A 13466-nucleotide genomic window follows, 5' to 3' on the forward strand; every position below is an offset into this window, starting at 1 on the left:
AATGAGGTCATTAAATCCATCTGCGCAGATGGGGGACCCTCTGGGGAAAGTTATATGCAAATGTCATGATGCAATGAGGTGAAATCCACTTGCGTTAGCCCAGGCTGGGGCTCAAGCAGGGACTGCACTGTGCTTTTTGGAAAGATAGATTATCCACTGCATGGGGACGGCATTCGCTCTGCTGGGCTCTTTCTCTCAGTTTCTAGAAAGGAAAGCCAGCCCAAGGTCACACAGCATGTGAAGGGATGGACTGGGAACCAAAACTCAGACCTCTCACTTTTTCTTCTCAATTTTTGTTTGGTTTTTTTCCTAGCTTTCATAATATATATGTATATTAAATCATCATGTTGTGTGCCTCTCTCTTTGTCTTATGCTAAAATCTGCTCTGGAGATCCTTCAACCAAATGTTATACAAAATCTTTATGTGAAATGTTCCCCACCAGGGTTTCAGGCCCCCTAGAAGGTGGTCTGAGCTTGCTGAGACATTCTTTTGTTGTTTGCATCATTGCCTCCCAAAATCAAAATTACCAATATGGGCAGAGTGTTATGCTTTGTTTCTTTTTGTGTGTGTGTGTATGAGGAAGATCAGCCCTGAGCTAACATCCGATGCCAATCCTCCTCTGTTTTGCTGAGGAAGATTGGCCCTGGGCTAACATCCATGCCCATCTTCCTCTACTTTATATGGGACGCTGCCACAGCATGGCCTGACAAGTGGTGCGTCGGTGCGCACCTGGGATCCGAACCTGCGAGCTCTGGGCCACATAAGCGGAGTGCGCGCACTTAACCACTGCGCCACTGGGCTGGCCCTGAGAGTTATGCTTTCTTAAAAGATACTTTCACATCTTTTATTTTACTTATCACCACAATAGTCCTGTAAGTTAAATATTCCATTGTACAATTCTATTAACCAACTCTGGTACAATATATCACAATTTTCACCCATGATTTCACTCAGCCCTTAGAGTTCACAGTGCAAGGGGGGGTGGGGGTCTTATTATACCAGTTCTACAGGTAAGAACCTGAGGCTCAGAGAGACGAAGCTTGTCCAACTTTCAATACCAGATTTGTCACTTATTACTTTGGGCAAATGACTGCCTCTTTCTGATCCTCAGTTTCCCCATCTGCAAAAGGGTGATTGTTTTAGTACCTCTCTTACAAAGTTGTCAAAGGATTTGGTGTTTTCCTCTTTGGAAAGTGTTTAGTACATTGCCTGACTCATAGTAAATGCCCCTGAAAATGGAAGCTGCTATGATAATGACCATGGTGATTTTGATAAAAGTTAGCACAGAGCTAGCAAGAAGCAGATCCATGACTTGAACTTGAATCTGTTGCCCCCAAACCCAGCAGTTGTCTCTCTGCCCTGCACTGCCTCTCTGAAAATTATTGCTTCAGACCCACACCTGGCTAACCTCTTCTGTCTTTCTCTCTGCAGGTAACTCCCTTCCCTATGTCCTGTGACCTACAAGGTGACTGTGCTTGTCGGGACCCCCAGGCCCAAGAACACAGCCGGAAAGACCTCCGGGGATACAGCCATGGCTAAGGAAGGGCAAGGAGTTGTCAAAAAATTCCCAACGCCAGGACCCGCATCCCTTTGGTATTGATTTCACAGTCAGCTGCTCAACGGAATGGCCTCTCCACACCAGGGATCCTTAGCACCCAACCGGTCTGCCTTTAATTTCACCCAGGAAGGACTCATAGTGGGGGTGCATGAACCAAGTCTTGCCATGTTGAATGATGGAATGGAATCCCATCCTAAAGTCTTAGATGGATTGCATATACAGCATGCAGTCCCAGAGCCTCCTAAAATTCTAACCATCTGTTACACAACCACAGCAAGAAACATATTCTGTATCTAGGAGTGTGCACATCTGTGGTTAGTACACATGCATGCATACGCACCCATATAAACACCTGTGTGAGGGCAGTTTTGGAGACTGAGCAGAGAGAGACTAGAACAAACTCAATTTTTCCTTTCCCAAGCTCCTAGCCAACACTGTCCTTGGGAGAAAGAGAGTTGCAGAAACTGCTAAGACCAGTTTATTGTTGAGATGCCAAGATAGCTCATGCCCCGAGGCTTGGAATATGTAGGTCATGCACAATTGTGTAGTCCTTTGGGATTGGAAGTGAAATGGTCTCTGATCACCTACCTTCTAGGGAAGTAGGACCCAGGAAGAAGAATCCAAGGTATGAAAGCCCACAAATTCTGCTGCTGCCATGGGGGATTTTACCCCAACTCCAGGGTTCGAGGCCAAGCTGGAAATGGCTTAGGATTGCAATATCAAGGTATTATAACAGCCCCCTGCTTGAGGCTTAAGGCTTGAGGCCATAATATCCCTCCAGGACCCACCCATTCCCCAAACCTTGCCTTGGGACCACATTTGCTGCTACTTTTCCTGCTGCTCTATCCTATACATTGAGTACCCCAAGATGGTAGGACTAGGTTAGAAAAAACCCCACACAACCAAACAGTCTGCCTTAAAAGTGACCCACATTTTTCCACAGCTCCTCACTTCTTAGCCCTCCTGCAAGAGAAAAACTCTCATTGGCCCACATGGTGAGAAGTTAAGTTCCCCATGGGTAGGCTTCTCATCCTGGAAAGGAGTTGAGGGACTTAAGATGCTGAAACCTTCAGTGAGAGTCCAGAATGTCTAAGCCAGTGTTAGATTTTATAATCAAGTGGAACAGTGTTAAATTTCTATGATGTTGGAGCCATTCAGAGACTGTTGGAATTGTAGGGACTCTTGAGTTATTATCCTTATCCAAGCCTTCCTGGCCTGCCAGGCTAGAGCAGGCTTTGGTCCTGAGGACCTCACTGTTGCTCTGAGTAGCTATAATTCTGGAACAGAACATCATCTTGGATATGATCAATCTAGACTATGTTCTTGAGGACCATCAGAGGAAAGCCAAAGAGTTCACAGCCTCAGTCCCCAACAACCTAACATGGTCATCATGTTTCCCACATAGTCTTCCCACTGCCAGGACTCCCATCCACACCCGTGGTTGGGCAACCCTTTCCTCTCCCCCATGTTCAGCCTTCAAAAGTTAAGAGGAAATCAGTCAAATGCAAGTGTAAGCCCCCACCTCTTTGGGGTCTTCTTGCCTCGTTTAAGCCAGTTACCTGTCTATTGTTTTTGAATTAATATGGAAAGAAGTTAATACAAAATGAAGTGGAGAGAATGGTTAAGTTTGACATAATTTCTGAGACCTGGAACTGAGAAAATGAGGCAATGGAAGGGTTTAAACTAGATGTATCACATAAAGGTTGCCGTAAGTCAAGTCATCTCAAGTCTAGTGAAGACAACCAACAAAAAAAAGTCTAGCATAGAAATGGAAAATACCAGGCACATGTGCTGACACTACTCATTCCTGTATCCAAGGCAAGCATTGTTAATCAGTCATAACCCTTTTTCCTATGGGGACCAAAAATAACTTCAGAAACCTTCTTACTATATCACTACCAACAGCAATTACCTGCTGATCAAGAACACTTGAGAAAACATCTATTGGCCATCTGTGGTCTATTATATTAAGAAATATATCAAGGTGCTTTTGGCACAGGTGTCTACAAATAAGGATGCAGTGCTTCGATAGTTTTGTGTGGTTTGTACCATATTGCAAACTCTGAGATTGGGTTCCAGAATGGAGAGGCTGCCACCATTGTTAAGGTCAGGCTCAAATCCTTTATGTTTCCTCCTTACAAATTCCTATCTCATTTATATTCACAGCATTTTTTTCTGTAATTACCAGGACCAATCCTTAGCAAAATAATAATAATAATAATAATAATAATAATAATAATAATAGAAGAATTGATCTCATTTTGTACCCCTCTCCAGTATCTTAGAACTCTTGCCAACTCTTAAAGCCCTCTTCTTGCCCTAGCTGAGTTATCAACTTGTGTGGTGTTAGCTTAGAAGATATGAACTAAGAAAGGTAACAGCATCAGCCCTCCCAGTTGCTTTATTACACCAATAAGTAATAGCACAAAAAGCCTTGGAGACCCAAAGATGACATTACTAATGGTGGAGTTGCAGGAACCACAGAGGAAACTCACCAGCTTCCCTTAAATTAACCCTCACCCTCTCTTCCTCCAACTTTTCTCTCCCCACACTCTCCATATGTTAGCAGAGTTTCCTGGAGGCTGACTTTTATCTTCAGACTCACAGATTGAGTTGAACTCTACTGAGCAAAGATCCACCCAGTCTCCTTCTTACCATCATTCAAACCTGTTACTCACAAATTCATATTTGCCAAGGATATTAGGCAAGAGAGGCTACTTGACTGATGGCCAGATTCATGCCCACATGGACGGTGTAATTAATAGGCTCTTCTCAAAACTTAGTGAAGGAGGGTCAGCTCTATTCGTGCAATGCAGTGACTCCCATTTTCATTTTCTTTTTGGGAATAAACTCATTGTCTCATCCCTTCGATCATCTCCTGTTTAGGATAATGGAGTACTAGGAAGGAGGAAGCTCTGGAACACTATTGTCCGTAAGCAGCTCAGGGGCCCTAAAACACTTGAGGGTTCTGGGTCGGAATAAGTATTAGCCTCTTAGCAGCAAGAAAGAAAAGATGAAGTGGACAGTTCTCCAAGCCTTGTCTTGGGATGCCTTTCCAAGGACAATCCTAACTGCCTGCCCAGAGGACTTGCATTACCCCCTAGAGTTTGTGCCAACCATCCTTAAGGGAAGATATGCCTTGGGAAGTCCATTTTGGTGGCTGAATTAAGGTGTTAAGGAAGGGAGAGATCAGTGGTCGTAAGAGTAGGGCTTTGAAGATGGAGGGTATCAGCTGCTACTCTTGGCTTCAGCATGTTGAGTCACTGCCTAGACAGTTCTCTTGGTCTTAGTCCCACCTGGGCCAATGCTTAAATGCTATTTGTTGAAAATAATTCTTTGAGACAGATTTCAGCTACCTCCCTTCCAGGTTCGATTTAACTTGGTTGTTAACTGTCAATTTGTTATAGGTCTTACCTGTGTTTAAAAAAGCAAGAGAAAGAAAGGAAGCAAAGAAGGAAGGCAGGGAGGGAGGGAGAGAAGGAAGAAGGAAGGAAGAAAAGAAACCATAAATTCAAGTTAACAGTTTTGAGGGTTTGCATGTTTTTTTTTTTTTTCTGGAACTACTTCAAGTGGGGAAAATAAAAAGAAGAAATTGACAGTGACAAAGCTGTACAGATAGAGATTAATAGAAGCCAAGGAAATTAAAAGGAAATACAAGTGCATGATTCAAAATAAGAATTAAAGAAACCTATTTTTGTGCTTCCTGAAGGAACTTGTTTATTCTACAGACTGAGTAGGTAGACACAAGCATAACATTTTCCTAGAAGGAAACATAGAGCAAGATTTTGCAGCGCTGTTATTGTCTGTACATTGTGGTAGGTCCAGGAAATAAGGCATCTTCCCTCTTGATATGTAGTTGTTGGGGGAGCATTTTATCTATTTGTTTGGTGGCAATTGGTGGTAGTAGGGAGTGGGGAGGGCTTGAAATTGGTTTTACCAAATATTAAGGGGACATATTGTGTTGTATTTTCACATTATAAAATGGTTGTATTTACCAGTAGAGCACTGGGCTTTATAAAGACTGCACTTAGAATCACACTGCACAGTCCACTTTCCTAAAAAGCTGCTACATAACCAGACAGGTAATTCCCATGGTTTTTGAGAAACAAAACAAAACAAGCAAACAGCAAACATAAAAACTAAACAGCAACTGAATAACAGCCTATTCTTTGAATTTACTCAAGTTTTGCCAAATTCCTACTAATTGATTGATCTTTAAAAGAGATGTATAATAGCCAAGAGAGGAATTATGTCCCTAGACCAAGAACATAGAATTCTTGACTCCAGGCAGCAGTTTGCTCAGTGATCTGGAACAAGTCATCAAGTTGCCTCTCCATTTGCCTCAGCTTCTCGAGCTGCCAAATGGGGATAATACTACTTACCTACCTCACAGTGGGGGCGGGGGGCAGGGGATTGTGAGGCCCTGGGGTTTGAAAGGGGCTGTGGCGATCTGTGAGAGCCAAGGCTTGACACAAGTCCATGGGTTATTTTTCAAGAATGCACAGGCCCATTGGCCATTTAAGAAAGACAGGGAGTGCTCATTGGATATTTCAAGGAATAATGCTGGAGTTCCTGGATTATAATCCACTTTAAGAGAGAGGCTTGTATTTGGGAATATTTCATTCTTAGGTAAATTGGATTTTTTCCCTCCTTATTCTGGCCTTTCACCAGTTCTATAATTTGATTAAAAGCCAATTACTTCCTACAGTGTAAAAGTCAGTTTGCTGTTGTCTATTCAATACTTCTGGGCCATTTCCAACTTTATAGATGAAGGGACCCCCTAAATCTCTTCTTCTCAAACTTAAAATTCTGCATCAAGTGTTTAATTAAAAGAAGATACGGCATTCTGAGTGCAGGCAACTCTGGGCTTCTTAAATTATACACCAGCAGTCGGTGAGGAGAATTTTGAACAATTATTAAGTTGCTTTCTTGGGTCTCTATAATCAATAACCTGTCCGTAGATATCTATCTATATAAAGATATTATATATAAATATAAATTTACATATATATGCACATGTATATATAGTTGTACATATATGTGTGTATATATATACTTAAATGTAATATTTACAAAATAAAACTGTGATCTCGTCTAGAGAAAATGTATTCATATTACAACGGCTCTTCCATATTTATGTATCATATTATACCTTTTTATTATTGTTATAATTATTATGGGTATTTCTAATTATTATGATGTTGACATCTGTTTGGCACCTTCTGGAAACTACCAAAAAATGACTCTCCATTGACGTGCTTAAACTCTGTTCTCATGAGAATTCTACTGGCCTACTATAAAAAAGGAAGAAAAAAAAAAAAAGAAAGAAAGAAAAAAATCTAAACACCAAAAACAAAACACAATTCCAATCCTTTTTCTGTACCTCACGCGCATAAATTTGCTGCTCCTATTTGGGTTTTATTTTTTTCCTGTTTATGTGTTTTTATGGATCTAAGTTAAGTCTTTCAGCAATATATAAAAATGTAAATAGTAAACTTTATTTATTAAGAATGTCATCTTTTTTAATTTATATTTACACAATTGTTCATCTAATTTATTTTTTCTATACGGTTTTAAATACTCAGACATATTCTGCTGTTCATGATATTTTTATCCTGTTCTCATGGATTTGTTTTTCCATACTGTTTTCTCTGGTCTCAATTACAGGTTGGATCTCACAAAAAAAAAAAATGATGTCAAAGACAGAAATATTTTGCCACTGTTGATTACTATACCTTAAAATTCTATATTATGAAAATATATAATAGCTTGTATGCTTCAGTATGTGGTGGTGTGGTTTTTGTATCTTGTGGAAATCTAAAGGACTCTCATAAAGACACGCTAATATGGAAGAGAACCCCAGGGCCTAGAATTAGATCAAGGTAGCATGAGGTTGAATCCAGCATACACCCAATCTTCTACGTAAATAATTCCTGAAAAGCATCTATATTTTGCGTATACAAAAGCTGAAAAACATATTTACATGTTATAAGAAAGTTCAGTTTTCAGGGAGCTAAAATGAATATCAATTCCAGTTATATCTAGCTTTTTGGAAGCTATCTTCAACAACATACTTCCCGCATATTCTTTATTTTCATTTTTTTCTTTATAATTGAATGCTCAGTCATCTAGCTCATCACATAAACATGCAGCTGAGACTGAAGTTTTGCTGTTTTCGATCTGCCTATTAGATCTCATTTTCATCTTATCACCACTTAATAGCTATGTGATCTTGGAAAGTTATTTAATTGCTTTAAGATTTGGTTTTCCCATTTGTAAAATGGAAATAAAAAAGTACCCACCTCATGAGGTTGCGGCTAGAATTAAATAAGATAAATATGCAAAGTTTTTAGAACGACACTAGACATAGATTATATTAACTCTTGTTATGATTATTATGATGGGCTGCTTATGACAAGTATTAATAATACACTAATTTTTCTGATATCTGCTTATTTTTTTAAAGAATGAAACCAAGATGCACTAAAGCATTCAGTTGCGCAGGCATTGCCACGGAGTAGTTACTGGCACAGTGCACTGGGCTGTTGGCTGGCAGTACCACCATAAGACAGGTCAAAATATGTGTTTATCTGCTGATACTTCAAATGTTGAATTCTGCAAAAAAGGGCAGTTTGGGAATATCAATGTGAATTGCATAAAAGGGCAGGGGTTGGGAAGTCAAGAACTACCCAGACAGATTTTTTTGGACTCTTTACAAACACAACTCACTGAGAGACATGAGAGAAGACACCAAAATAAATAAAATAAAAGTCATCACTAAATTCTGCCAAATAACTGGTTATTTCCAAAGTAAGACAAATGATTAAAGAGAATGTTTTACTCAGTTCTATTCAATTGACTGTGAAGACTGAAAAAAGATTTAAAGAAGAGTTTCATGAAAAGAGGCAAATATTTCCCAAATAGGAAGATTAAGAGAGCAAGTCTTAATATGGCTTTTTGGACTCCTTGGTTTTGTCTGCAGAGACAGAAAGCCATGGGGCAAAGGGATTCCTCTTGAAAGACAGGAGATACTAGTTCTAGTGTCTTCTCCCCTCCTTTTCCAACCCTAACACACACAGACACACACACACACACACACACACACACACACACACAGTAACAGAAAAGTGCATTGGTCTTTAGTTGCTTAATCTGTGAAATGGGAAAATGATGCCTTTTTCACTTCAAAACAAGTAGAAATATTCAGTATTTAGATCTATTTCTGTCATCCAAGTTTTAGAGTTTGTCTAACCAAGGAAAATGGTCTTGAAGTTAAAAAAATAAAAAGATAGGGGAAACACTCTATCATGCTATGCTGGCCTTGGTAAATCTATCCAGTTCTTAACCTGGATAGTGCAGAAATAGGAACCTAGGACAGAAGCATAGCATCTCTAGCCTTCAACCCAGGAGAAGCCTTGCTACTTTGGATGAATGTTTTAAACTCTTTAAAGGAATGTGATTTGAGGTGGAAAACAGCAGTCCTGTACAGAAACATAGGTTAGGAATTAGGGGAACCAGATTCAAGTACTGTTTGCCCTTTGTGACCTGGGGCAAGTCACTTCCCTTTGCTAAGACAGGAAGAGTTGGCAATGAGGAAAATGGCAGGGATGTGTTTAAGCAAATGAGACCAGCAGGTGCAGTATCCTAAGTAAGAAAAAACATGGCACTATCGAGAAACTGAATAAAAGGCCTATGCACTTAGAAAGCACAAAGAGAGGGTAATGGGGGACTGATGAGAGGATGGAGAGGTTATTATGCGCCATATTGAGGATTTCAGGCGTTATCTTAACAGCAATGTGGAAACACTGAATGGCTTTTCAGAAATAGAATTACATGGTAAGATCCGTGGTTGAGAAAGATCCCTCAGATGGCAGTATGAAAGAGAAAACTGAAGGAGGTAGGATCAGATGTAGGGAGTCAGAGGACATTGTGTAGTCCAGGAAAGAAAGGATGGCTGTTTGGATGAAAGTGTTGGTAGCAGGTGGGCAGAGGATTTTTCTCCGTTCTATTAAATGATGAGATTGGACAAAATGATCTTTAGTGCCTAACATTCTGTGATTCTAGAAAATCATTGCACACCACTGCTATTCAGATTTTAGATGTTTTTTAATTAATAGATTTTATTTTTTAGAGAAGTTTTGAGTTTACAGAAAAAATGAGCAGAATGTAGAGTTCCTGTTAGATTTCTTTTTAAATAATAAAATATTGGGACAGGGAAATCTAGCAATTTTCTAGGATCAGGTATCAGGAAAATATAAAAGCCTAAAACCATGTGATCAGATGGGTAAGTTTGGAAATTTAAGTACTATTTCTTATGACCCCTTAGTGGTTTCACCATGATGAGGTCTTAAGACGAGAGAGCAAGGCTTTGGGGAAGAGGTCAGGATGGAGTCAGATGGGAGCTGGGATCAGTCATTTATATGCTGTGTTATCCTGGGCAGCTCTCTACCTGTTTGAGTTTCAGGAGACTCATCTATAGAATGGGATTCATCATTTCTATCTTAAATGGGTTGTCCTAAGGAAAATGTGTCATAATTTAAGTAAAACACACAGCAGGAGGCTGTTACATAGTAGATGCTCAGTAGATGTTGATTGTTATCCCTTTGGCCTCCCCCACTTCTCCACCCCATCCTTGGCTAACTATGACTCCCATCGCAGGCTGCACTCTGCAGCAGAAGTGGAGTGGTTGGGGGAGGGAATGCAGTACACCCAGCCCAGCTCCCCAGGACTGACATGGAGAAAATGCGTATCGCTTTTTACATCATCAAGACTGAAGTTCTGCAGTGTATTAAACTTGCTTCCATCTCTGTGAAATGACACATCTCAGTCACATGCCCAAGAGATTGAACTCGTCTAGAGTAAAGACGAATAAGAAACTAAACTCAGTATTATTCTACTTTCTAGCTTGTACTGCAAAAAGGGAACAACGAGAGTGGGAGTGGGGAGTGCCTTTCTTTAAGACAAGGAAGAAGATTAGCTTTTCTTTTAACTTGCACAAAAATATTACGATATAGGGATCATGAGCCCCATTTTTACAGATGACAGAAACTGAGGCTCAGAGTTTAAGTGATTTTTCATAGTGAGTGGCCCCCAAAATCAAGTTCTAATCTTTTTGAAGTATAAACACCACGTTACACTGATTCTTTCTTCTCATAATTATCTTAAGCCTGTTTGAGCCAAAACCACTATTATTTAAATACCACAGGGATGGCAATTTTTTCAACTTCATGTCAACACAGATTGACTGGTAGCGATTGCAATGCTAGGTTGAGAAAGGTTTTTACAATGCATCCAGGCTACAGGGGAAAGGGTAGTGTGACCTTAGGAAAGTCATCGCACCTCTCTGAACTTATTTCCTCATCCTTAGCTGCGTATCATAAATATGGAAAAGTCAGTGACAGTATAAATGTTATATTTACTTTTCTGTGTTTATACAGTTTCTTTATTTGTCAAATGATAGACTGAAGATTGGGTTGGGGAAGAGATTCCCTAGGGGTATACATCATGCCAGCCACAGAGCCCCACTTCTGCCTCCCTGGCCAGTACTCTTTCTCCTTGATCAGGATGACTTTTGCCTAAATTGATTAGAGACATTCATCATCTTTGCACTATCCTGATCTCCTTGAACAAATTATTAATTTGTACCATGGCTGATGCTAAGTGAGTATTTTTGCCAGAAGTTGCCTTCCACGACTAACAGAGTCCTGGTTTTTGGAATGGCACCAGTCAGGTGCCAAACCTATGAGGAGAATAGGTTATAGGCACTTCTCTAGCTACCCTGTCCTCTACTGACCAGTTAAGGTGGAAAAGACAACCCTTATCATATTCTTAAAAGGAAAATAGATCCATTTACAGAGAAATTGCCCTTTATCCATTCTTTAACTTAATCCTAAAAGCAATGCTGTAAACACATATCTTTAAGTCCATTTTATGAATGAGGATCCAGAGAGATGAGGCATCTTGCCCAAAATTACACAGGTAATAAGTGGCAGAGCCAGGATTTTAGCCCATCCACATCAGATTTCCAAACCTATGCTTTTTTTCCCCCTGTGCTATCCTTTCTCCTTATCATATTAAAAATGGGAAAATGGTTTGTTCCAGTATTCCCACTAGCTAGAGAAGATTTCTTCTCTCTGGTCCTCAGACTCCTCATTTGTAAAATGACAGTGTGGAACTTTATGTTTCTAAAGACCTTTTCATTTCTTATGGTTAGTGATTCTGTGATGGATAATCTGGAAAATTCTGGACATTAAGGTAGAGTTTATCTGAGGTAATGAGATAAACCATTCCAGTTTATCCATAGAGCTGCTGTTTTTGAGAGCATCATTTTGCCATCTTTGGGAAGAAGCAGTGTTGGTTTGTAGAACGAAGAAGCACAGTCCACAATGAGGGGAACATTTGGGCTAGCAATTAAAGCACTTAGTAGGAAATTGTTAAGTTTATTTTTAGCTCACTCAATTTCCATATATCTGCCTATTCCATTGCCTTATCCCCATATTCAATAAAAAATAGGTAGGATACCTATTCATAAAGAGAGGTATTAAAATAAACCCTCCTAGTTATTTCCTGATTAAAAAGATGCTATGACAGTATCTAATGCTAAAGATAAGCATGCCCTAAAACCTAGCAATTCCACTTCTAGGAGTACACCCAACAGAAATGCATACACGTGTTCACCAAAAGACAGGTTCTAGGATGTTTACAGCAGCACTATTCACAATAGCCCAAAGTTGGAAATTACCCAAATGCCCAGAAACAGTATCATGAGCAAATTAATGGTATAAATTAATGCATTGAAATGCTACACAGCCATAAGAACAAATGATCTACAACGTCATGCAACAATATGAATGAATCCCACAAAAATTATCTTGAGCAAAAGAAGTGAGACACAAAGAGTACATACTATATGATTTCCATTTTATGAAGTACAAAAATAGGCAAAGCACAATTAATGGTGCTGTGACAACTGACTATTCACATGCAAAAGAAGGAAGTTGGATCCCTACCTCACACTACATACACAAATTAACTCAAAATGGATCAATGACCTAAATATAAAAGCTAAAACCATCAAACTCTTAGAAGAAAACATAGAGGTAAATCTACATGACCTTGGGTTTGGTAATGAATTCTTAGATATTAAACTAAAAGAGAAAGCAACAAAAGAAAAATAAACTAGACTTCATCAAAATTAAAAACTTTTGTGCATCGAAGGATATTATCAAACGATTGGAGAAAATATTTCCAAATCATTTATCAAGAATATATAAAGAACTATTACAAAAAGACAAAGAATCCAATTTAAAAATGGGCAAAGAACTTGAATAGACATTTCTCCAAAGATTAAAGACAAAGAATAATTATACCTTAAAAAATGGAAAATAACAAGTATTGGTGAAGATGTCAGGAAATTGGAACCCTCATACATTGCTGGTGATGATTGCTGGTGGGCATGTAAAACGGTTAAGCCATTGTGGAAAACAGTTTATTGGTTCCTCAAAAAATTAAACATAGAATCACCATATGATACCATAATTCCACTCCAAAATATATACTCAGAATAATTGAAAACAGATATTCAACAAGTACACGTAAACAACGTGTTTATAGCAGCACTATTCACAATAGCCAAATGGTGAAACAGCCCAAGTGTCCATCGACAGATGAATGGATAAACAAATTGTGGATAAACAAATATATATGTATACACACACAAAGAAATATTACTCAGTCATAAAAAAGAATGAAGTATTGATACATGCTGTAAAGTGGATCAACCTCTAAAACATTACGCTAAGTGAAAGAAGCCAGACACAAAAGGTTACATTAGGTATGATTTCATTTATATGAAATATCCAGAATAGATAAATCCATAGAGATAGAACACCAATTGGTGGTTGCCAG

General features: G+C 39.1%; 1 protein-coding gene across 1 annotated transcript in view; it reads left to right on the top strand.

The window, feature by feature from the left end:
* Positions 1-3565, top strand: part of PAPPA (pappalysin 1) — a 207391-nt gene extending 203826 nt beyond the window's left edge. The window contains exon 22 of the mRNA XM_058524829.1: positions 1433-3565. Coding sequence (XP_058380812.1) covers positions 1433-1540 — 108 coding nt within the window. The 3' untranslated portion in view covers positions 1541-3565. The remainder of the gene's footprint in view (positions 1-1432) is intronic.
* Positions 3566-13466: the final 9901 nt, after the last annotated feature.

The sequence above is a fragment of the Diceros bicornis genome, chromosome 28, assembly GCF_020826845.1.
Source record: "Diceros bicornis minor isolate mBicDic1 chromosome 28, mDicBic1.mat.cur, whole genome shotgun sequence".
Lineage (NCBI taxonomy): Eukaryota > Metazoa > Chordata > Mammalia > Perissodactyla > Rhinocerotidae > Diceros > Diceros bicornis.